The sequence below is a fragment of the Caloenas nicobarica genome, chromosome 21, assembly GCF_036013445.1.
Source record: "Caloenas nicobarica isolate bCalNic1 chromosome 21, bCalNic1.hap1, whole genome shotgun sequence".
Classification (NCBI taxonomy): Eukaryota; Metazoa; Chordata; class Aves; order Columbiformes; family Columbidae; genus Caloenas; species Caloenas nicobarica.
Window position 1 is genome coordinate 1,471,233 of NC_088265.1, and position 22,867 is coordinate 1,494,099.

The 22,867-nt window shown below is 64.4% G+C and overlaps 1 protein-coding gene and 1 non-coding gene across 5 annotated transcripts; one reads left to right on the top strand and one right to left on the bottom strand.

Moving 5' to 3' along the window:
- Positions 1-256: 256 nt before the first annotated feature.
- On the bottom strand, positions 257-21,313 carry PIK3C2B (phosphatidylinositol-4-phosphate 3-kinase catalytic subunit type 2 beta). 4 transcript variants are annotated; one of them, XM_065649700.1, is made up of 32 exons: positions 21,271-21,313; positions 14,198-15,217; positions 12,978-13,078; positions 12,707-12,861; positions 12,422-12,542; positions 10,805-10,916; positions 10,247-10,326; positions 10,104-10,167; positions 9,727-9,873; positions 9,430-9,463; positions 8,786-8,981; positions 7,461-7,583; positions 6,493-6,660; positions 6,228-6,339; positions 6,007-6,149; positions 5,197-5,385; positions 5,008-5,101; positions 4,659-4,753; positions 4,400-4,580; positions 4,213-4,320; positions 4,034-4,126; positions 3,782-3,911; positions 3,401-3,537; positions 3,117-3,286; positions 2,834-2,990; positions 2,633-2,742; positions 2,323-2,524; positions 2,096-2,220; positions 1,902-2,019; positions 1,562-1,643; positions 1,154-1,282; positions 257-1,078 (listed from the first exon to the last, which is right to left on the bottom strand). In XM_065649700.1, the coding sequence occupies exons 2-32, from the start codon at positions 15,149-15,151 to the stop codon at positions 669-671; spliced, it is 5,040 nt and encodes a 1,679-aa protein (XP_065505772.1). In that variant the 5' UTR covers positions 15,152-15,217; positions 21,271-21,313; the 3' UTR covers positions 257-668. The 4 variants fall into 4 exon arrangements, with proteins under 4 accessions (XP_065505772.1, XP_065505773.1, XP_065505775.1 ...); XM_065649701.1 differs by lacking the exon at positions 21,271-21,313 and adding an exon at positions 1,362-1,468 and having other exon boundaries at positions 801-1,078; XM_065649703.1 differs by lacking the exons at positions 257-1,078; positions 21,271-21,313 and having other exon boundaries at positions 1,200-1,282; positions 2,096-2,236.
- A 1,455-nt stretch (positions 21,314-22,768) lies between these two features.
- On the top strand, positions 22,769-22,841 carry TRNAK-UUU (transfer RNA lysine (anticodon UUU)). The gene has a single exon. It is a non-coding gene; the product is annotated as a tRNA-Lys (tRNA).
- Positions 22,842-22,867: the final 26 nt, after the last annotated feature.

Consider the following 22,867-nt stretch of genomic DNA (forward strand, 5'->3'; position numbering starts at 1 on the left):
AGGCAGATGTGCAAGCAGAGGTGCGGAGGTGCAGGCAGATGTGCAGGCAGAGGTGCAGGCAGACGTGCAGAGGTGCAGGCAGAGGTGCAGGCAGAGGTGCAGGCAGAGGTGCAGGCAGGGCCCACGCGCTGCCTGATGCATTTAATCTCCTTTATTTTCACGCCACCATGTCACGGGCAGGAGGGTCCCGGCCGCAGGAGGGTGGCAGCTCCGGCAGCTCCAGGCTGCTCCCCCCGCTTCAACTCCGGCCAGGTACAATATTTAAAACTTTTAATATAAAGGTTAAGTTCATTATTCTCGATCCTGAGAAACATTTTGTCCGTTTACGGAGCTCTCGCTGTAAACAAAGCACCACAGGCACCAAGCCCGCACCCCGGTGCAGGCGTCCCCGGGGCCGGATGGCAGACGAGGAGACGAGTGTCCCCACGGGGACGAGAGGGGTGGCCGCGGTCCCCTTCCTGTGGTATTGGGGGGTCAGCCCCACCACCCCGCTCTCCTTTGGGAGAGAATTCCCCGGGATGGGAATTGCCCAGATCCGGGCAGGATGCTGGAGATGGACCCAGGCTCGGGGGGTACACGCACCCCCAGCCCAAAGCCAAACCTCCAGTCACCTCCTGTCTCCTCTCTGCCCCGGTGCCCGGCCACACGCTGCTCGGTATTAAAAAAAATTAAAATACAGATGTCCCAAAGGAAGAAATACCCCCCCCAAGCACCCCACAGGTCCTCCCACCCCTCCCTCCCCGCATTGCTCCCTTGACACAAGGTAAACTTAAAAAAGACGACACCAGCGGCAGCGCCCGCTGGCACCCGGTCCCCCCGGGCACATCCCGGGGCGGGCAGAGCCGCGGTGACGGTGCTGCCGTGCGTCCCCAGCCCCGGCGGTGGCACCTCAGAGGGTGCCGTGGCCGCGGGACCCCAGGGCGAACCAGCCCATCTTCTCCTGCGCCAGGTCCAGGTCCCGCAGGCGGATGCCCACCTCCCCGAGGAGGATGTTCTCCCAGAAGCCTTCCTCGCTCAGCACGCTCAGGCGCAGCTCCCGCTGCTGCAGGTCCCCCCGGGGGATCCCGTCGTAGACCAGCTGTGGGGCAGAACAGGGTCAGACCCTCAGCCCCGGCCCCCCCCGGCCCTCCCACCCCATCGCCATCCCACGCACCATCTCGTTGTAGGTGGGGTTGCAGGTTTTTCGGGCCACTTTGGTTTTCCTCTTGGTTGTTTTCTGGGGGTCGGGCAGCAGGTAGGTCTTGACGTAGGGGTCGGGGTCGTTGCCATCGTGCAGCGGTGGCTGTGGGGCAGAGTGGGGGGCACCCTGTGAGCGCAGCGGTGGGGCGGACCCCCCCACGCCGCTGCTACCGTGCACGTACCAGCCCTCGGATGTGCATCACCATGATGAAGAGCTTGTTGTTCTTGTAGGAGATGGAGAGCTTCACCTCCCCGCCAACCTTCCCCAGGGGCCGAGCCCACGTGGCGTCTGGAGAGGACAGGAGGGGCGGGGGTGGGATGGGAGCCCCCCAGAATCCCCCCACGCGGTGCCATCTGCTGGGACCCCCGCCAGCCCCCCTACCTGCCGCCTTGGGGGTCGGGTTGGTGCCGGCCGCCTTCTCATCGCGGGGCAGGGGGTGGAAGAAGGTGTAGATGAGGTCGCACTGCGGGGTGAGGAGGTGACATTAGCGGTGGCAGCGGTGACCACGTTCCCCGCCATTCGGGACCGGTGCACGTGACAAATGTGCACGGTGCAAGCGCCGATGCTTTTCGTGCATGGTGCACACTGCGATGCTTTATGTGGTGCATTTTCCCCCAATATTTCCCGCCCCATCTAACCTCACCGGTGTCCCCAGCACTGTCCCCACCTCTCGGGAGGCAGCAGCCCCGCTCCGCCCCCCTGGTGCCCCCCAGCTCCGCACCTCCGCCACCTCGGGGGCTGCGTGGATGAGGTGCCAGATGTAGCCGTTCAGCTCCTCCTTGCGCCGCTCGGCCACCGCTTCGCCCCGCGACCGCCCGATGACAAACCTGCTGGGGAAGCTGCGGGGACGGACCCTCAGCAAAGCCCCCCGGGGGTGGCGGGGGCCCTGGGGGTCTGCGGGGGTCTGCGGGGTACCTGGGCAGCAGCGAGGAGGGGAAGAGGAGGCGCAGCTTGTTGTGCAGCTCCTGGAACTCCTCGAAGGTGCGCTGGATGAAGGTCACCTCGCCAGGGCTCTCCCGCTGCACCTTCACCACGTAGATCTGCAGAGAGACGGGGCTGACATGGGGTGGGGACCTGCCCTGAGCCCGTATGGGACAGAACCGCTCGAGTTGTCCCATCTGTCCCCAGCTGTCCCCACTCACGTAGCCCTTGCTGGGGTTGCAGACCCTCTCGTGGCGGCAGAGGAAGACGTCGCGGATCCGGCCGGACGTTTTGAGGGTGTGTGTGCGGGGGGCGAAGGAGAGGGTGGGCCGGGCGTCGGAGCCCGTGAACTTCATCTGCGCCAGGTTGTGGATGAAGAAGTTGAGCTTGGTGGCCACGCTGCCCAGGCTGGACTCGATCAACCTGCAACGAGGCCACCACGTGTTCTGCACGGAGGAGCCCAACCTGCCAGAGCCTCCATCTGAGGGCTCCCCCACCCTCTCCCGCCCCATCATTCCCCGTGTCCCCTACCTGGTGAAGTACGTGGTGGCATCAGCATCAGAGTCCTGCGGCCTCAGGGCATCGTAGACATACTTGAGGTCCTCCAGGTCGGAGAGCTCGGGGATGCCACAGGACAGCATCTGGGGCCAAGGCGGGGGGTGAGGGCGGGTGGGGGCAGCGGGACCCCCTGCCATGGCTGGGGGGGCGGGTGTGTGACCCCCCGGCTCTCACCAGCCCCAGCAGGTTGAGGAAGAGGTGGGTGTGCTTGCGGATCAGGTTGTAGGCCTGGCAGCACAGGTCGACGAAGTCGTGGAAGCGGCTGGAAGGCTTGTCCCCCCCGTTGATGACGTACGCCATGTCCGACGTGAAGACGAACGGCGCCCGGTCCCTGTGCACATGAGCGCGGCTGGGGGTCACCCATCGCGGGGACACGGAGAGGGGGCTTGACCCCTGAAATCATCCCCCAGAGATGAGCCCAGACCGGAGGGAAGGAGATGCCGGAGGCATTTCCCACCTCTTGATGTTGCCAAACATCTGCGCATGGCCCAGGAACCGGCCGAAGTCGATGTGGAACATGTGGCCGGTGGTCTTGAGCATGATGTTGTCATTGTGCCGGTCACAGATCCCCAGCACGTAGGTGGCCACGCAGCAGCCGGCGCAGGAATAGATGAAGTTTTCCACAGCCTGGGGAGAGGGAGGGAAGGAGCAACCAGACATGGAGAAAGGCTGGACTTGTTGTGGGGTCTTGTCCCTGCAGGGGGACGCAAGGAGCAGGGACTCTGCCGGGCTCCTCCTCACCTTCTCATACTCATCCTCCTCGGGGTTGTGTTTCTGCAGCCAGTCAGCCAGCGGCCGGTCTTTGAAGGAGCCCGTCACACCGTGCTCCACCTGGATTTTGCGCAGGGTCTCGGCGTTGGGGATCATCTCCACCATGCCTGGCAGCCGAAACAGCAGTGTCAGACCCAGCCGTCCCGCCTGAGGGGGACACCAAGAACCCAGCCCCCCTTTGCCACCAACCCAGAGCGACAGCCTGCAAAGCCACGTTCCTACGGACGGGCTGGTGGGGTCAGACCCAAAGGCAGATCACAGCTCCCCACCACAGCCCCAGCGCCTCCTGTGCTGTCACCAGCCCAAGAGCATCGTGTCCTGCGGCCGGGGGACACCCTGACACCCAGTCACCTCGTCCGCGGCCGGTGGAGAAGCAGCGGAAGATGACCATGCGCATGTCCAGCCCCTCCTGCACCCAGATCTTGTTCATGATGCGGATCATCTGCAGCGTCAGCATGTCCTGCCGCAGGTCATCCCCGCACTGCGAGCCGGCGGAGAAGAGCCGTCAGAGCCCGGGGACAGCGGGGACAGAGCCGAGCCAGCTCAGCGTGGGCTGGGGCAGCCGTGCCGGGGGTTTGGGCACTGCTGGGAGGACGGGCTCACCTTGAAGATGACTCGGATGTTTTCCCCGAGGGGATCTACGTTCTGGAAGGAGAGCTTCAGAGGGACGGCGTTGGAGTTGAAATAGGAACAGTCCTGCCATGGGAGGAAGGCACAGCCCATCAGGGTGAGCCGGGGGCGGGCAGAGGAGCCCCCCGACGCCCCCTGGCTCCAGCACTCACCCGCGGCACGATCCCCTTCACCAGCAGGCTGGGGCTGAGCGGCAGCCGGCACGACCCGTTGGCCTTGAAGAACTGCGTGACGTCCTCCAGCCCCTCGCGGAGGATGCCCTGCGGGGTGGGGATGTGGTGGGGGGCTCAGACACAGCCCGGCACCCCCCGCACCCCCTCCCGCCTCCCCAGCACCCACCTGGCGTGCAGACGGGGCCGCATCCCGCACTTGCTGGGCCAGGCGGGCCAGCGTGCTGACCAGCAGGCACTGCCGGTCAAACTCCTCCCGCAGCCCCTTCCCGCAGCAGCACAGCAGCGCTGCCAACAGGTACTGGTACCGGATGCTGAACTGGGAGTCCTTCAGCCCGTCCTTCAGCAGCCTGCACGGAGCAGGGGCACGGGGGTCAGGCGAGCCCCAGGGTCCCCCCCGTGCCGCTCCCAGCACTCCCCAAACCCACCAGAAGAAGTAGTGGGTGATCTTCAGGTCGCAGATCGCTCGCTTCATGAGGAAGCGCACCAGTGGGCTGTCCAGGTAGCACTCGTACTTCAGGGCCTGGAAAGGGGATGGTTTTGGGGTACAGCGGGACTGGGATGCACCCCATGCCACATCCCGGTCCTGGCATGCACCCCGTGCCACATCCCGGTCCTGGCATGCACCCTGTGCCACATCCCGGTCCTGGTATGCACCCTGTGCCACATCCCGGTCCTGGCATGCACCCCGTGCCACATCCCGGTCCTGGCATGCACCCCGTGCCACATCCCGGTCCTGGCATGCACCCCGTGCCACATCCCGGTCCCACCACACACCTGGACCAGCTGGGGCAGGTAGTCCAGCAGCTCGGTGTCGGAGATGGAGTCGATCCACCGCACGGCCGTCCTCCTCACCTCCTGGTCCGGGAACCTGCGGCCGGGACAGGTGTCACGGGGACAGCACCCTCAGCACCCCCCCTGCACGGGGAGGGCAGCGGTGCCCGAGCCTGCATCCCGGTGGCTTACGTGGCGTGCAGGAGCCCCAGGGCGTCCTGGTGGCTCATGGACGTCCACTGGCTGAGCAGGGCGTAGATGTCGGGCAGACAGGCCCACTCCCAGCTGGGCGCGCTGGCCAGCAGCATGGGGAGGGCGCCGGGCGCCGCGTGGCAGTAGTAACGCTTCTCCCACAGCCGCTTGCGGTCAGCGTCCATCAGCCTGTGGCAGCGGAGGGACAGGGGGACACGGCTCAGGAGCTGACACATTGGGGATGGGGTGCCCCTCTGCCCCCACGAGGCACAGGACTCTGACAAGCCGCTCTGAGCCCTCCCCGTGGCCCCCCCCAGCCCTGCCCGTGAAAAAGAGGAGTTGATGGGGAGCAGGATCCCACCAGCACCCTGAGCTCACAGTCAGGTCTGCGCGTTGCTGCAGGACACTGGGGGCTCCCCCACACCCCCACACTGCACCCTGTCCCCAAGGGGCAGCCAGGACTCTGCCCAGGGTGACCGAGCTGCTGCAGGGACAGCCCTGGCTGTCCCCCTGCCCAGGGACCCCGAACTGGCCTGGCTGGCCCTGCACCTCGGGCAATTTTTGCAGCGGATCCCAGTGCAGCTGCCGACATCTGATCCTGCCGTTTATAGCCAGGAGAGCAGATGCGGGGGGTACCGAGCACAGGCAGCTCTGCCCAGCACTGGGCTCCAGCCTCAGCCCCGGCCGCCGGCAGCCACAGGCAGGGTCAGAGCCTCCGATCCCCACTGTGCACGCCGGGACAGGGCTGGGGGGAGCTCAGCGAGTCCCTCCCAGCAGGGTGATGTTGTCTCTCCCCCCGGGGCTGCTTACCAGTAGAGCGATTTCTTTTGCATCGCCTCCCGCAGCTTGCGCTGGTCCTCCTCCCCCAGGCTGCCGAACTCGTACTTGGGGCTGAATTCGGCTGCTGGTGGGCTGGTGAACTTGACTTCGAAGGCGGAGGTGGGGAAGTCGATCTGGGGCAGAGGCAGAGGGTAAGCAGGGACAAAACGTTGTGTGTGTCCCCACCAGGCCCCCCCGCTGCCGGGACGCACCTGCAGGATGACGCTGTCGGGCTGGTTGAAGTTGGGGGCACTGGACCTGGCTCTGGAGTTGTCCTGGGTCGCCGGCCACAAGCCCAGGAGCTTTCGCCCGCAGGTCAGGACCCTGGAGGAGAAGCGGGGTGAGAGCTCGGCACCGCGGCAGGAGGGTGGCACCGCTGCAGCGGTGCTGTCCCCACGCTGGGAACCCCCCTGCCCCGCTCTGGGGACGCCGGCACGGTCCCTCGCCGTGCCCATTGCGGCGGGACACCCCACATACTGCCTGAAGTTGAAGAGGGGGGTGGTGACCCAGCCCAGGGCCTCGGGGACCCGCCGCTGCTTGCTGGCGTCGGAGGAGCTCCCCGGGGGCGGGACGGGCACGGCGAAGAGCGTGACGCTGAGCAGCGTCTCCCGCGGCAGCCGGTTCACCTGGACGGGGAAGCAGATCCTGCAAGAGAGCAGCCGGGGGCTCAGCCGTGCAGGGACAGGCGCTGCCAGCGCCCCACGGACCGGCCAGCCCCCGGCTTGGGCTGCCAAGGCTGTCCTGAGACAGCCTAGCCCAAAAAATGCCTTTGCTGCTGGCACTGGGGGTGCCACATGCCCCCTGGCACGGCACAGAGGTGCCACGCCATGGGCAGACACCCCGGGGAGGCCACTGGGTTCAGCTGCTCGTGTGCCCCCATCCTCCCTGCTGCTCTTTGTCCCAGGAGGTGACCACAGGGCAGGGGGGCTGCACCGGGGGCCCCACTGCACACTGACCTTGTCCCATGGCTGGGGGGGGCTGTGCGGGACCCCAGGGCTGAGGCTCCTCTCCGATGTTCCCAGGGAGCCCAGGGCAGCAGCTACATCCCACCCAGGGCGGGCAGGGGCAGGGATCACCCCACCGAGGGGACGGGCACGGCTCCGCTCCCCGCCGTCCCGCCAGCCTTGTCCTTGGGGGGCACCGGCACCTTCTAAAATTATCCTCTTCCCGCCCCCACCTCCCGGTGCCGCTGCGAATGCCTGGCTGGCACAGCCCCCCCGCCTGCTGCCGGGGCTATTTTTGGGAGCAGATCCCCTTTCCCGGGTGCAGACACGCAGGTCTGGGGAGGGCAGGGCTGGCGCTGGGGCTGCTGCTATTCCCGGGGATGACACAAGAGCTTCCCACACCCAAAAACCAGGGAGAGGCGCAGAGAGGAGCCACTGGAGCAGGGCAGGAGGAGGAGGCAGCGGGGACCCGCCTGCCCCGCGGCCGGGGCGCTGCCTTACTGCTGGTCCCAGATGATGAGGTGGAAGAGGTATTTGTAGACGTGGGCTTTCCTGGTGAGCAGGGGGCTGCACAGCTCCTTGCCGCCGTGGCTGAGGGAGCAGGAGAGGTAGAAATCTTCGTAGCTGCAAGGGGAACAGATTTGGTGAGCCGGGGGGGCTTTGCCTGCGCCAGGGGCAGGGGCACCAGAGGGTTCCCCCCGCCATGGGGTGGCAGGATGGAGGTGCTGCCCCTCTGTGCCTTCCCCAGGCTTGGGAAAGGGGCTGCGGCAGGGAGGGGGCGCAGAGCCGGGAGCCCCCGTCACCATATGCCACCGCGCATACCATCACACGGGGGGGCCGGGGGGGGCCCTGCCATGTGGCAGGTGCCGAGCGACAATCCGGGGAGGGCTGCGGGGCGCCGGAGGTCAGGGGATGCTGGCATTTCCCAGGCTACCCGCTTTGTTCGGAGCCAGTCACCAAGGGGAATACATTAAGGACAGGACAAAGGCGAGGGGTCCCCGGCGGGGCGGCTGCTGCTGGCGCCGCTGCCTCGCACGCCCCCCCCACGGCGGGCGCCCGCCGCCCACCCAGGCCCCCGCCGTCCCCCCGCACGGGGCCGGGAGCGGGTACGGGCACCGAGGCACTAACAAAGGAGCACGGCGTGGGGCGAGGGCAGCCTGGCTCTGCCGCACCGGGGCCATCTGTCACCTCCCCGGGGCAGCGGAGAGCCCGGCAGGGATGCTGCAGATCCCGGGATTCATGGGGATGGGATGTAAGGGATGGGGTGGGATGTGGGATGGGAAGGGTTGAGAAGGGATGGAATGGGATGGGAATGGGAATGGCATGGGAATGGGAACGGAATGGGAATGGGATGGGAAAGGATGGGAATAGGAATGGGATGGAATGGGATGGGAAAGGATGGCAATGGGTATGGAATGAGAAGGGATGGGAAGGTATGGAATGTCACGGGAATGGGATGGGAATGGGAAGGGATGGGAATGGGATGAGAAAGGAAGGGATGGGAAGGGATGGGAGGAGGAAGGGATGGGAAGGGATGGGAAGGGATGGGAAGGGAAGGGAAGGGAACACAGCAGAGCCCGTCCCACCCACTCGCACCCAGAAGCTCCAGCACCAGCTGGCTCTGAGCATCCCTCACCGCCCGTCACCACCAGCACCCCCACATTCCTGCCCTGGGTTACCTCTGATTCCCTCCACATCTGATGAATATCTGGGACAGGGACACGCTCCCCAGCCACCCCGGAGAGGGACCCGGGTGTATTGATCAGGGCCGGGAGCCCCAGGACGGGCAGGCAGGGGCTGAGCACGCTGCAGGCAGCTGCCCTTACCTGGCGGCCCAGGTGATGGGGATGCGGTGGGTGCCGTAGACAGTGAAGGCGAGTGGGCAGGAGAGCAGCCGAGCCTCCTGCGCCGCAGCCTGCTCCCGGCTGCCTGGCACGGCCGGCTGGAAGTCGGCGTTGAAGGTGCTGCAGTAGAGCTCCACCAGGGTGAGGATGGCGGCCGTCAGGCTCTCCACGATCCGCTCTGCAGGGGACGCGGGACCGCGGTGAGACGGGGGGTGCTGGCCCCACTGTCCCCCCACTGACCCTCTGCGCAGGGGTCGGGATGCTGGAGGGACCCCAGGATCAGACTGCAGGTCAGCTCCCGTGGGGCAAAGCGAGTGAGAGGGAGAATTGCAGCTTTCCCATTTACAATCACAGAATCATTTGGGTTAGAAAAGACCCTCAAGGTCACCAAGTCCAACCCAACTCTGGCACTAGACCATGTCCCCGAGAACCTCATCTATATGTCTTTTAGACACATTTTGCTGAGTTCATGGGAAGGAACAACAGCCATCACCTCCAGAAACCCTCTTTTCTTAACCAGAACGGTTTCAAACACATTTTTGGCCTTAATAATTGAAGGGGAGGGGTTTGAAGATTAAAAGCACCAAGAACTCAAGCCCAGAAGGGGAGGAGAAGAACAGAAATACCTCGATTTTCCCTCTTGGCCAGAACATTTGGATCCTGTTGAGGAAAAAAAAAGAAAAAAAAAAAAAAGAAAGAAACCACAAGAGCACCATCAGAATCAGCCCCGCGCTGCCGGGGGGTGCAGCTCGCCAAGAGCTTTACACAACCAGCTCCCAGCTATTGAGGAATTTTCCATGTGGTGCAGCGGGAGGAGGGAGGGCAAGAATCAGATGTTAAGTTGCTCTTCCCCTTTGCACCTCCCGGCTGAGCCCCCCGGTCCTGCACCCCCCCGGGGACCAGCCCCCCGGCCCATCCCTCACCTTCTGGATCTTGGGCTGCATGCGGGACGGGCAGGGCGGCATCTGGTTGAGCGCGGCCGTGATCTCCGGGGTCTCCACGGCGGCCAGCGCGTTGCAGATGGCCATGACCGACTGGATCACCCGCTCCGCCTTCAGCGGGAAGTCTCCCTGGGGGAAAACGGAGGTGATGTGGGACCCCCGGGCAGCCAAGGGGCCTCCCCGCAGCCCACACATCACGCATGGGGAGATGCACCAGCCCGTGCCTCAGTTTCCCCTGCTTTCACAGCCTTTCCCCTTCTCTGGTGCATCCCCAGTGCCCCATAATGAAAACAGGAAAAAACCTGCAGTAAATAAGACAAGGAGGCCCCAAAAATGCCCCGTCCATCCCCGGTGCTCACCTCGGCTGCCAGAAAAGCATCCACCTCGTTGTGGAAGGTGTCAAAGAGGAGACTCAGGGCCTGTCTGAGGGACAGAGGGCAGAGCTCAGCCCGGCCAGGCGGGTACCCGGGGCGGGGGGCCGGTCCCGCCGTGTCCCCCCTACCTGCTGATGGTCTGTTTGATGGGTCTCTCCTGCAGGTGGATGTAGTGGTTGAGGGTGGACGGGCTCTGGTCATCGCTCGCCTGGGGATGGAGAGATGTTGTGCCAAAACTGGGCTGCACACGTGCACTCCCACACCAGGGAGGTGTCACGGAAGGGTTTGGGTTGGAAAGGACCGTAAAGATCATCTAGCCCCACCCGCTGCCATGGGCAGGGACATCTTCCACCAGACCAGCTTGCTCGAAGTCTCATCCAACCTGGCCTTGAGCCCTTCCAGGGATGGAGCATCCACAGCTCCCCTGGTCCAGCGCCTCGCCACCCTCATGGCGAAGAATTTCTTCCCTATATCTGACTTAAATCTACCCTCTTTCAGTTTAAAATACTTTATCCCTTGTACCACTGTGACACTCCATGATAAAGAGTCCCTCCCCATCTCTCCAACGGGTCCATGTCTTATTCTGGGGGTCCCAGAGCTGAACACAGAGCTCCGCAGAACCACAATATCCTCAGCTGGAAGGGACCCACAGGGATCACCGAGTCACGGGCATCCCCAGCACCCACCGTCCGGGCCAGGTCGCTGCGCACCCCCTTCCTCTTCATCAGCTGCAGGCGGATGTCGATGTCGAATTTCCTGCAGTGCTGGATGTACTCGTGGCTGCCCAGCGCGTGTTTGCTGCGGGACAGAAACGTGCTGAGCCCCCATCCCATGCCGTACCCCGAAATTCCCCCTGGGATGCCGCATCCCGATGCCCCACAGGCCGGCAGTGCTGCCTGGGGCTCGGCCGTGGCCGCCTCGCCTGCAAACGGACGTTCGTGGCAAAACTAGGAAACCTGAAGAATAAGCCATTGTTTCCCCTCCTTCCCCAGCGCCCTCCGAAGAGCCGTGCCCGGCCCAGCCGGGGCCGGGAGCGGGTGCCAATGAGCCCGTCGTGCCCGGACCTGCCTGCGGATGCGTGGGACCTGAGGATGCTCCGGCTGACAGCAGCATTGGGGCGAGCTCTGGGAAGGGGGGACAGCCCGGTCCCACCATGCCACCGCCACAGGCATCCCCCCCGGCACGGGACACGCTGAGTTTGCCACCCAGACCCGGTTTCTTTGCCAGCTGCGGGGGAGAATGAGCTGATTCAGGCCTGGGCAGCGCGGCAGAGCCGCGGGCACAGTGCCCAGGGGTGCGGGAGGCTCCGGGCAGGATGGAGCTGCAATGGCAGGATGTGGCAGAGGGGTGGGAGAGGCACCCCCAGGAGCTCACGGGGCTGCAGGGACGCAGGGTCTGATCGCTGCGTGGTCACCGGAGCCGTGTCCTGCCCCGTGGCCAGGAGGGTCATAGAACGATGGAATAGTTTGGGTTGAAGGGACCTGCCAACTGCCAGGAGCAGCATCGGGCTCCGCGCGGGTCCCACTCGGGCTGTCCCGGGCTGGGCGATCCCCAGCCGCCCCTTTAGGTCCCGCAGCGGCAGCTCCCGGTGGCAAAGCTCCCGCGGATTCCCGGCGGCACGGCCGGGCCCCGGGCAGGTCTCCAGCAGCGGGAGCTGGCTCGCTGCACCGACCCGCCAGGAAGGACGGACGGACGGCGTGTGCCTGTGCACGCGTGGCTGCTGCATCATCCTCTGCAGAGAGCTCCTCTGAACCGTCAGACCCCAAACCCCCAAGGAAATACACTCTTTCTGCACAAAAAGCAGCAAAATGGGGAGGGCAGGAGGGATCTGTGCAGGTCTTGGTCCCCATCACCCACCCCGGCTCCGCAGCCAAGGGACCCCATCGCAGCTCTGATGCTCTCACGCCTCCCAACACCCACTCTCTCCCCCAACATGTTCCCTTTCCACCTTTTCCTGCAATTTAAACCGCAGGCGGGGAGAAGGGGGGCTCTGCCGCTCCGCTCAGTGACATGTCTGTTATTAATACTCCTCCAAAGAGCTTTTTTGGCAGCTCCCTGGTTTTCAGGCACGGGGGGGTCAACGTGATGGATACGCCGCCACTGGGAAAGATGCTCCCAACATGCTGCTTTTGGCAAGAGAGCATCCCCATGGCTCGGGAGACAGGAAAGGGAGCAGAGCGGCTCCCGCTGTGCACGCCGGGCTCAGCCCTGAGCGTCCATCGCACCCGGCACGGGGCGAGCGCGTGAGCGCCGGGACACCGGAGTTGTGTCACGTGTGTGTGTGTCCCCGAAGCAACACTCACTTCTGCAGGAACTCCTCCAAGCCGCAGATCTTGAGCACAAAGTCCTCGACGTCCACGGCGTGCAGCTCGTCGTGCGTGTAGCACAGCGCCTGGTAGATGAGCAGATCCACGGTGGAGGAGCCTGCGGGGAGAGGGAGCAGCACCCTGAGCCCCCAGCACGGTGGGACCCCCCCGGATCCTCCACCCAGGGGTTGCTGGGGTCTGTCCCTGCTGCACATCACCGCGGGTGCCCCCCGATTGCTGCGAGGGGGACGGACGGGCGGGTGCGTGACGAGGGGCACTCACAGTCGCAGGTGAAGGTGAGGGGCTCCCGCAGGCTGTCACACACCACGGTCACCTTGAGGCTGACGCCGTGGCCCAGCTGCTCGGGGCTGAGGTTGACGGCGCTCCACACCAAGCCGGTGAGGGAATAATCCTTGGTGCTGTAGCCGGACCGCAGCCTGTGGAGGCAGGGACGGGTCAGAGATGCTGCCCTGCGTTGGGTGTTGCCTCACCCACCGAAAAATGCCTTTTGGGGGCATTTTGCAGCGGGATGCTCCAGCTTCAAGGTACTCACACGTCCAGCATGTGGCAGAAAGCGGCCACCTCCTCGTCCCGCTCCTCGGACACTTCAAAGAGCTCGTAGCCATTGGCAAAGGAGTGCGGCCGGGGGGCGACCTGCGGGGCAGAGCACGAGCCCATCAGCCGCTGCGGCATCCCCGGGGGTACAGCCCACCGCCCGCCCGGGACGGGGGCTGCCGGGACCCCTGGTAGAGCGCCGGGCACCGAGAGCTTCGCTGGCCATGGCCGGGGAACAGGCAGCTCTGCGGGGGCACAGGAACCAGCAGAGGGGGGCTTTGGGCCAGGGGGGCACCCACTGCAGGATCACAGGATCACAGAGTCACAGAACGTCAGGGATTGGAAGGGACCTCAAAAGCTCATCCAGTCCAACCCCCCCGCCGGAGCAGGAACACCCAGGTGAGGTTACACAGGAGGCGTCCAGGCGGGTTTTGAATGTCTCCAGAGAAGAAGACTCCACAGCCTCCCCGGGCAGCCTGGGCCAGTGTTCCGTCACCCTCACTGAGAAGAAGTTTCTTCTCAAATTTAAGTGGAACCTCTTGTGTTCCAGCTTGATGCGTCACTCACGTCTGCACCTTCCGCACAGCTGCGAGAAGGGAGACCCGAGGACTCCCAAAAACTGGACATTTCCAGGCAATTTCCAAAATCCCCAGCGGAGACAAGGGCTGGGCAGAGACGGACCCGGGGACACTGTGGGACATGTAGGGACAGCCCCCAGGCCAGCGGGGTGCTGCAGCGGAGCCCGTGCCCGGCCCCCCACGCCGCTCTCGGGGCAGGCGGCACCGCCGTGCCAGGCTCCCCCGCGCCCGGGGGTCCCCATCGCTCTTTCGCAGGGAACAATGGCCCCACTGTCAGAGCAATTAACCCAGCCAGCAGCTAACGGGAGGCAGAGAAAGGCAGAGAACACAGCAGCCGCTAAAGACAATTTTAATGCTCTTTTATAATTAGTCACTGGCACCAGGAAAGCCGAGAGTGACTTACGCAGCCCCCGCCAGCCGTTCCCGGCCGCATCCCGCGCTCCCCGGGGAGGGGGACCCTGCAAGGAAGGCGACTTCTCCGGTTCTTTATCTCCTTCTCTTGCCGGAGCAAAGGAAAGGCAGCAAAACCACAGGCACCCACAGCCCTGTTGGCATCCCAGCCCTGCGTTCCCAGCCCTCCCCAGCACCTCGGCTCCATCCCAGCCCCGCTTCCAAGGCAGGGAGAGATAAACCCTCTTACCGGGTCGATGGAGATCCTGCGGTTCTTGTTCAGCGCCAGATTCTTGCGGTTGCCGAAGCGGGAGACGTACGTCCGCGGGGGGACCTGGGGGGGCATGGTCTTGCTCCGCGCCACCGGCTTGCCGCTCGATTCCTTCTCGAAGATGCTCCTGCCCTCCTTCCAGCCGCGGGCGGCTTCCCGCAGCACCTCCGACTCATACGTGGACTTCAGGTTGAGGCAGGTGATGGCGTCGTTGATGCCGCCGTAGTCGGTGATGCCGCCGTAGTCGGTGATGCCGCCGTAGTCGGTGACGCCGTACGGGTCCTCCTCGGAGATGCGGCGGCCGAGCAGCTTGCCGTGAGCCCGCTCGTGGGCCGCCGAGAACATGTTGATGTCCCTGGGCTGGGGTCCCTTGGAGGACGGGGGGGATCCCTTCCCTGAGCGCTGGTTCCCCTCGGGGCAGCTCCAGAGGGGGTGCCGGGGGGGCAGCGGCGGCGGCGAGAGCTTTTTGGGGGAGCAATCCCCACCGTTGTGGGGCGAGGTGCCGTTGAGCGGCTCCCCCAAGAAGTCCCCCCCCGAGCCCTCGAAGATGTACAGACAGTCCCCGGCCAGGGGGCCCTTCAGCCAGGGCTGGGGGTCCGGCTGCGGGGGGCTGGGCCCGGGGGGGGCCCTGGGCGCAGGGGGACCCTCGGGTGCCAGCGGGACGTTGCAGCTGAGCGCAGGGTCGGAGCCGGAGAGGCCACGCGCCGCTTTGATGCCGTCGCAGCCGTTCCTCTCCGCGGGGTCGTCCCAGGAGATGAGGGGCCGGTCTCCCCGCTGCCTGGCCCGACTCTCCTCCTTGTCCTTGTCCTGGCGCAGGCGGGACAGAGCGTCGTACTCCATCTGCAGAGCCTCAGCCAGCGCCAGCTCCCGCCGGCTGATCCCCACCGACTCCAGCGACTTCCAGTGCTCCCCATCGCCGTGCGTGGCGGACATGGCTCTGGGGACGGGGACGTCCTGGTCCCCGGGGTCAGGACAGAGGCATGCTGCGCCGCCGGGCACCTGCGCGGGGGACAGGCGAGGGTTAATGGTTAACAGCTAACGAAGGTTGGCTAACGAGGGTACAGCCCTTCCTCTCTGCAGCGGCTAAAAGGAAACACAGGGTGTTTCAAATAGACGGACCCGATTTCAAAGCACTATATTAATATTTCACGATGGCAACGTTACAATTATACAAAAAATTACAAAGGGTTTAATGAGTTTTCAAGTTTTAGTAACCTTTCTATGAATGCTCTATGTTCCCTCCACCTGCCGTACAGATAACATCGAGACAAGAGTTGAATTTGTCCAAAACGCCTCTCAAAGCGTCTTCTTGCCCCGAAGCCACTGCTGCCGTGATTCCGGTTTTGAGGTCAGCCAGACTGCTGACAGTGGCACAAAAAACCGGTCTTTGACAAGAAAAAGTCACGGGGTGTAACGTCTGGGGATCTTAGGGGCCGAGAGTGTCCATCTTCATGAAACACCCTGTGTTTAGGGGCTCAGCGATGTGACATGTTAAATAAAGATTTTGCTGCTGCCTGTCCCCCCAGGACCCCGCGGTCCCCACGCAGGGCTGGGTGGCCCCACAGCAGCTGCCGGGGCTATTGCTGGAGCCCGATGCATTTCCCGGAGGACAAAATAAGCCGCAGGGAGTGGGGGGCAGCTGACTCAACCTGCAACCCCGGCACGGGCTGCACCCCGGGGCCGATGCACGGGGGTTTGCCTAAAACGTGGCTCTGAGCCCCATTGCTATTCTGGGGACCATCGCAGCTTTGGGAAAAAGCCGGCAAAGCTCGGGCTTTTTGAAGCAGAAGGGAAAAGATGAGAGCACCGACCAGCCCGGGCTGCTTTGGCGAGTAAGAAACGGGGCACGGCGAGGGGGACCCGGGCATCACCGGCAGCCCCAGCCCCCTCGAACGGACCTGCGGGTCCCCCCAGTCTCTCCACAGCCCACAGCCCCCTCAAATGTCCCTGCGGGTCCCCCCGAGCCCCTCCACAGCCAGCAGAGGTGAAGCAGCCGGACGGGAAACCGCTCCCGGGCCCCCCACCAAAACGCGGGGAGGGTGGTAACGGCGGGGGGGGCTCAGCTCTGCCCGGCCAGCACCGCGCTCCCCGGGGAAGGAGGTGTCACCTTCTCTTCTCTTTCTAGCAAAATAAATAACCAAGTGGAAATTAAACGGAAGAGTGGAGTGAGCCCGAAGCCCCTGGAGACGGCCGGCACTTGAAATCTCTAGAGCCGGGAGGCAGCAGAGCGTGTTCTGGCTCGGGATCCCAGCACAGGGGGTACACGGGACCCCGCTGCCCCCCAGAGCTCCCCCCTACCCCAAACCTCTCACTCTGCACCACGCAGGGCTCTGCCCGATGCCCCGATTTAGGGCAAAAGGATGCAGCTACCCATTCCCGGTGACTGCAAGTGTTTCTGCTGGGAAGACATCGCGGGACCGCAGGACCTTCCTCCGGTGCCCGTGGCGGGGGGAGCCCATCCGGCACGGCACGCGCCCCCCGCATCCCACCCCACGGGACAGGGCACGTGCCCCGGGCTGGGCTGTGCAGTGAGCACCTCCTCGGCACAGCCAGAGGAGCAGCACCATTGCCACCAGGCTGGTCCCCGCCGTCCCCTCCCAGCCCGGTTGCTGGTTATCAGCCACGGCAGCCCCGGCCACGTCACCCCCTCCCCATCCGCAAACGGACCCTCCTGACCCCAAGGCCGTGCAGGAGCAGATGGCTGCTAATTAGCCACAAACACATCTCCTGCAAGCGAGGACGGCACCGGGCGGGTTTGTCCCTCTTGCCATCATGGGTCCCCTCTTGCGCACCTCACTCAACCAGCTTCTTTGTGCTTTCTAACTGGAAAAATGGCTTTAGGGAGGACGAGATGGAAATGTTCCCTTCCCCGGCATTTCGGTCCCTGCCAGCAGCTGTGGGCTTCTCCCGGAAAAATAGAAATCCCAAAAGCTGGCAGTGCTGGGCTTCTGGAAGCCAAACAAAGAAAATCTGCCTTTAGCCCAAAAGCAATAAAACCAAACCGATGTTTGTGGCTGACAAAGCCACAATCCCTTTCTCATCTCCAAGAGAAGCATCTGCATCTCGCTGATGTTTCAAGCAGAGAAACGCTCCTGCCTGGTCGAGCCGAGGCTCCGGCTGTGCTGGTGGGATGCAGCAAACCTGGTCCTGCCCCCGCAGCCGGACCGAGCTGGTGCAAACCCACGTCAAACAGCCCCGAACCCCCCGAGTCGCCCTCCACGTCCTGGGCCAGGGGCTGGGCTGATGTTTAACCAGCACCTCCCGCTGTGCGTTCCTGCACCGGGGGTTCGGTGCGTGGCCACCTGCATTTCCACCGAATGCCTCTCTACCCCCAGGAACCTGCCACAAAAATTGCCCGGGACCACGAGCCGTGGGTCAGGTCTCAGGACGGGAGCTCCCGAGGTAGGAGCTGAATTCCAGAGTAGCAGAGACAAGCAGAGATTTCCCTCTTTAAAATACTACTACTAATAACATAAGCGTAACTTGCTGACTCCAAATTTCCTGGCATTTGCTGTGGTCACGTCAGCCTCAGGAGACTCATCCAGCTTGGGATCCCACCTTTCAGAGAAAACGCTTCGCTGTGCTGAGTGACGGCGGGTGCAGCCGGGGGCACACAGGAAAAACCACTTGTCCACTGGAAATCCTTTGCCCTAAGCCCCCAGTTATGGTTTAACACAATTTTATTTAGAGGGCTTTGGAGCAGAGGATGCACAGGGTCCCCATAGGGCTCTCCCAGTGTCTCCCAGCATCAATGGGACAGGGAAGGATGATCCCACCCTTGTGCAAAGAGCTGAGCGTCAGGTTGGGCCAGGCTGGGGGGACGTTGGGGGGCTCAGCACCACGTGCAGGCACCCTGCGCCCACCCCGGCTCCTGCAGCTGAGCAGCGCCTGCTCGGCGTGGGGAGGGACGAGGGAATCCAACAGCAAACCGTCCTGCGGGATCCCCCGGCGGAGCAGACGCTGCAGCAGCCCCGTGCCCAGCGCCGGGAGCCCGGGCAGAGCCGCCGTGGCTGGCGGGGGCTGCTTGTGCACCCCCGGCTCTCCCCATCCCTCCCTCCCTCCTTCCCCCGCGCAGGCAGCTGCGTTGGGAGCAGAGAGAAATGGCTGAAGCATCTGGGCAGACATCAAACATCTGAGGACGAGGAAGCAAAGTGAGCCCCGGAGGGGTGTGGGAGCCGGGGATGGAGGTTATGCCTATCAGGGGAGACAATTCACACCCTTTTATAATCCAGCGGAGGGAGGAGCGGCCGTGAGAAGGATAAAGCACCAGCCTTCACCTCCAGGGCTGCGGGTCCATCCATCCATCCTGCCGCTCCAGCTGAACAGGACAAGCCGCTGCGTTCCCAGCGCGGCCCCAGCCCGGCCAGGGGGATGGCGAGGGCTTCCCGGCCTTGGGGACACCGAGCTGAACAAACACCTCGAAAACAGCCAGCGCCACTCGCTTCCAACCTGTTGCCTTAAGGCAGGAGGAGTTTCTTCCTCTTCAAGCCGATACGTCTCCTGTTAATAGCAGAGCAAAGTCCAGTCCGGTCCGAGTGCTCCCGAGGAGGCAGGATGTGGAACTGGCTGGTGCCAAAGGCTCTTCCATAATTTCTCTACGTATTTCCACCCTCGGGAGGAAATCCTGCCCCAGAAAGAGGGGTCGGGTTTGGGACAGGAAAGCCCGCGAGTTGAGGCAGTTGGAGGAGGGAGCTCTGCAGAACCGAGTCCGCAATGGGGACAGCGGAGGGCGCAGGGGGTGTCACAGCCAGGCGTGGGGCGGGAGGCGGCGCGGGCGGCGGGATGTCAGAGCCCCCCTTTGCAGCTAGGGGTGACAACCACATGCTCGGCTGCACGGGAGATGCTGAACCTCACCCAGCCCCTGCGGCGCACTGGGGCGTGGGGAGGACCGAGGAGGGACCCCTCCACAAAGCCACCCGCCGCTGTGTCCCCCCGTGTTCCCATGCGGCAGCTCCGACGACGGGGCCAAGACACCTCACGTCTCCTCCGCTCCCCAGCCCTGACGCACACCCGCAGTCGGACTTTCCAAATTACTCAACCCGTGCTGCTCCAGCACCCAGCACCCACCCCCAGGGCCGGGTTTCCTGGGTGCTCGGCCTCCCCGGGGGATGCTGGTGGTCAGGCTCTCGGCAGCACGGCAGCTCTGGCGCTCGGCTCCTATGCAAATCTTGCAAATCTGCGCTTCCTCCGCAGCAAGCACCCGGCACGGCGTGGCTGGCTGCACGACGGCACATGGAACGTGCACCCAGCTGCACAGCGCGCTGCTGGCAGCGTCCCACACGGGGGCTCGGTGGTGCAGCCCTGTATCTGCCCAGGACAGGCCAGAGGTGTAAAGCACGATGCCTCCCTGGCCTCGGTGCATCCCGCTGCACCAGCACCCAGGGAACACGTCCTGGAGCTGGGCTGGGCTGGCACAGCGTGGGGCACACTCTGCCCTCTGCCTCGCAGCCCGGGTGAGCCCCGAGGGACGGGTCCTGCTGCCGTGCTCCGCGGGGCTGCTCCCAGCTGCCACAGGGCTCTCCCCAACACTGCCAAACTGGCGGGGTGCACTGAGGACAGCCGGCAGCCGAGGGGCCCGCCCAGCCACAGCACCTTGTTGGGGTGCAGGGGACCTGCTGGCCCCACACTGCACACCAGACCCAGCCCAGTGTGCAACGGGAAACAACTCATTGCACCGCTCAGCCCTGCCCTGCCCACGGAATTCATGTGCTATGGGAGAGAGCCACAGCCCAAGGACACGCCACAGCCACGCAGCTCCTCCAGAGCACCCATACGCAGGGAAACACCTCGCTCAGGATGGGGCCATGGATGCTGCTGCTGCTACAGCCCCAGCGATCCCTCCGCGCGGCTCAGGACCGCGGGACCCCCGGCCTTGCACACACGTCCCTGCCCGGCGTGCACGGCCGTGCACACACCCTGGGTGTGCATCCAGGCAACGCTCGCACACACACACAGCACCGCTCACGCTGCAGCGTGCGGGCTGCACGGCTGCTGGGCTGGGAAAACGGCTCCTCTCGGCTCCCGGCAGCGGGTCCTCTCCCCGGCCTCGCTTCACTCGTATTTAGGAGGGTGCTCCGGGGCGAGGTGGGGCAGGCACCCGCCAGGGCGGTTATCCCGGGAGAGCCGGGTGCCCCGTTTGCCAGGCAGGTTTCCCACAGTTCCCCGTCCCTCCCGCTTTGGGAGGAAAAGATTGATTTTTCTGATCACGCTGGTGTTAGTTCACCCCAGGCCTAGATCCTGTGAGCAACTCCATTCACGCTTGGCCTTACACACATGAATAGCTGTGGTTACGTTGATATATCTCCTTTGCTCAGGGGTAATAGCTCGCATACCTCTGGAGTTTACTGTTAAACACACGCGTGAGCATTTCTGCAAGTTCCGGAGCCGCGGTACCGCAGGAGCGGAGCATCTCAGCTCGCTGCAGCACAGCCAGCATCCTCACAAGTGCCTTCTGCCCCCACACACCGAACCCAGAGCCCTCGCCTGCCCCGCGGCTTCGCTGGGATGAGCTGGCCCTTCCCGCACGAGCGCTGGCCTGTCCCTGTCCCCATCGCTGTCCCCATCGCTGTCCCCCCGAGCAGCCCCTGACATGAAGGGAGAGAACAGAAACCCCAGCTCTGCCTCTCCACTTTGCTGATGGGCAACTTTGCAATTTGATGGGGGCCGCTTCATTGTTTTGCTCACAAAAATCACCCGATTCCCTCTCCACCCCGCAGCCGACGCTGCATCTCCAGAGCCCCGACCCGCGCTGGGCGCTGGGGGTGCAGCGCCCGGGACCCCCCCGCTCATCGGCTTTCGGGGTCTCCAGTCCTGGACAAACACAAGGCTGGGCTGCGGCTTTCGGGCAGCGCTGGGAAGCGACTCACAGCAGCCGCGATGGAGCTCCTCGCAGGAGAGGAAATTATTTATGCATATATATTTATTTATATATATTTTTAAGGGGAAAATCCCGGCGAATCCCGGCTGGTTGGAGGAACCGGCCTGTTCCTGCTCCCACCGCCCGTCCCCCCGCCCCCGCCGCGGTTCCCGCTCCCCCCGGCGCTCAGCCGTACCTGCTCCGAGTGGGCTGGGGCTGCGGCGGCGGGGCCGGGCGGCGGCGGCGGCGGCGGCGGCGGCGGCGGCGGAGGAGGCGGAGAAGGAGGAGGGAGCGCGGCGGCGGACAATGGAGGGGCGCAGCGCGGCGCGGGGCCATCTCCCGGCCGCCCGCCGCATTGCACGGCAACGGGCCGGCCCCCGGCGCTCCCCCCGCCCGTCCCCGGGATGCCCTCGCATCCCCCCATCCCGCATCCCCCCATCCCGCATCCCCCCATCCCGCAATCCACCCGGCGGGACGGCCGGTGGGCGATGAGCTCCTGCTCCCCTTGCCTGGCCGCAGCACCGGCCCCTCCATCACCCCAAAACGCTGCAGCCCCACGCGCGGGGGCATCCCTGGGGTCCCCATCAGCACCCACCTCCCGCTGCTTCCCACTGGGCTGGTACCTGCAGGGGGGCGTGTGCTCCCCTGTACCCCAGGAGGGTGCTGAGACACCTGACTGGGGCTGGGGTGCTCTTACTGGTCCCCAGCCCCCCCTCCAGGTTAGTGGAAACACTGTCCTGGCCAGGGGAGCGCAGGGGCAGAAACGGCTGCACAAGCACTTTGTGGGCAACAGATGCGCTGGAGCCCTCGCAGCGGTAGCTGTAATTTGTTTTTGCAGGCAGCTGGCCCTGCCAGGCTCTTGCAGCCGGGGTTGTATGCCCCCCCCCGAAAGCCTAGCGCCGCGCTGGAGAACCACGAGCCGCACTGGGAGAGCTGTGGGTCACAGCCTGTGGTTTGGGGTTAGCGGTGGCACAGCGCTATCCCAGCCTCTCTGGGCCCTTGAAGATTCCCGGGAGCTGGGAGGATGGAGGTTGTTGTGGGGTTCACCACACCGTGTGGGGGGCATCCAGCACTCGAGGGTCCCCCAGTGCAGCTGGGCACCCCCGGGCCCCATCTCCCACCAGGCTCTGATGGAAAAATGGCCCAAACCAGCACCGCATCTGCCTGCAAAACCCCACGGGCTGCTCCTACTTGCTGTCAAGAAATATCACCCACAGCTCATGGGCAAGCTGCAAGCGGTGCTGCAGGGAGACCGGGGAAATCCCACTAATCAAACACACCCCAGTATCCCCTGTGCTGGGATGGATTACTCCCCATGCTCCTCTTCACACTTTGCCTGACACCCTTTGAAACACCCCAGGTTCCTCCGGTGCTGCCCTCCCACCCACACACCCCATATTGAGCTTTGCTGCGAGGTGGCAGGGACGGGTGTACCCCAAAAACACGCGGTGGGGGACTCTCTTCTGCTGGGCACTCCCTGCCTGACACCCACCTTGCACCTATGGAAAGAACAAGGCACAGGATCCGCCTGTGCTGTTTGTGTCCCAAACCGGGCGGTAACCGGGGCACAGACTGAGTGTCCGGGGGGTTCGGGCAGGCAGGGGGTGCAGGCAGGGGGTGCAGGCAGGGGGTGCAGGCAGCCGTTCAGCCCGCCTGCAGCCGGATGTACAGGCAGAGCAAAACTAGTTAGCAGAGCCCGGATAGCTCAGTCGGTAGAGCATCAGACTTTTAATCTGAGGGTCCAGGGTTCAAGTCCCTGTTCGGGCGACAGAATTTTCTATCCCTTTTTTTTC

Coding starts and splice junctions, on each gene's coding strand:
- PIK3C2B (XM_065649700.1), bottom strand. CDS start 15,151: ATGTCCGCCACGCACGGCGATGGGGAGCACTGGAAGTCGCTGGAGTCG. Junction 12,543..12,706: donor CCTCACCTTCACCTGCGACT/GTGAGTGCCCCT, acceptor CTCTCCCCGCAG/GCTCCTCCACCGTGGATCTG. Junction 9,874..10,103: donor ATGCTTTTCTGGCAGCCGAG/GTGAGCACCGGG, acceptor GTTTTCCCCCAG/GGAGACTTCCCGCTGAAGGC.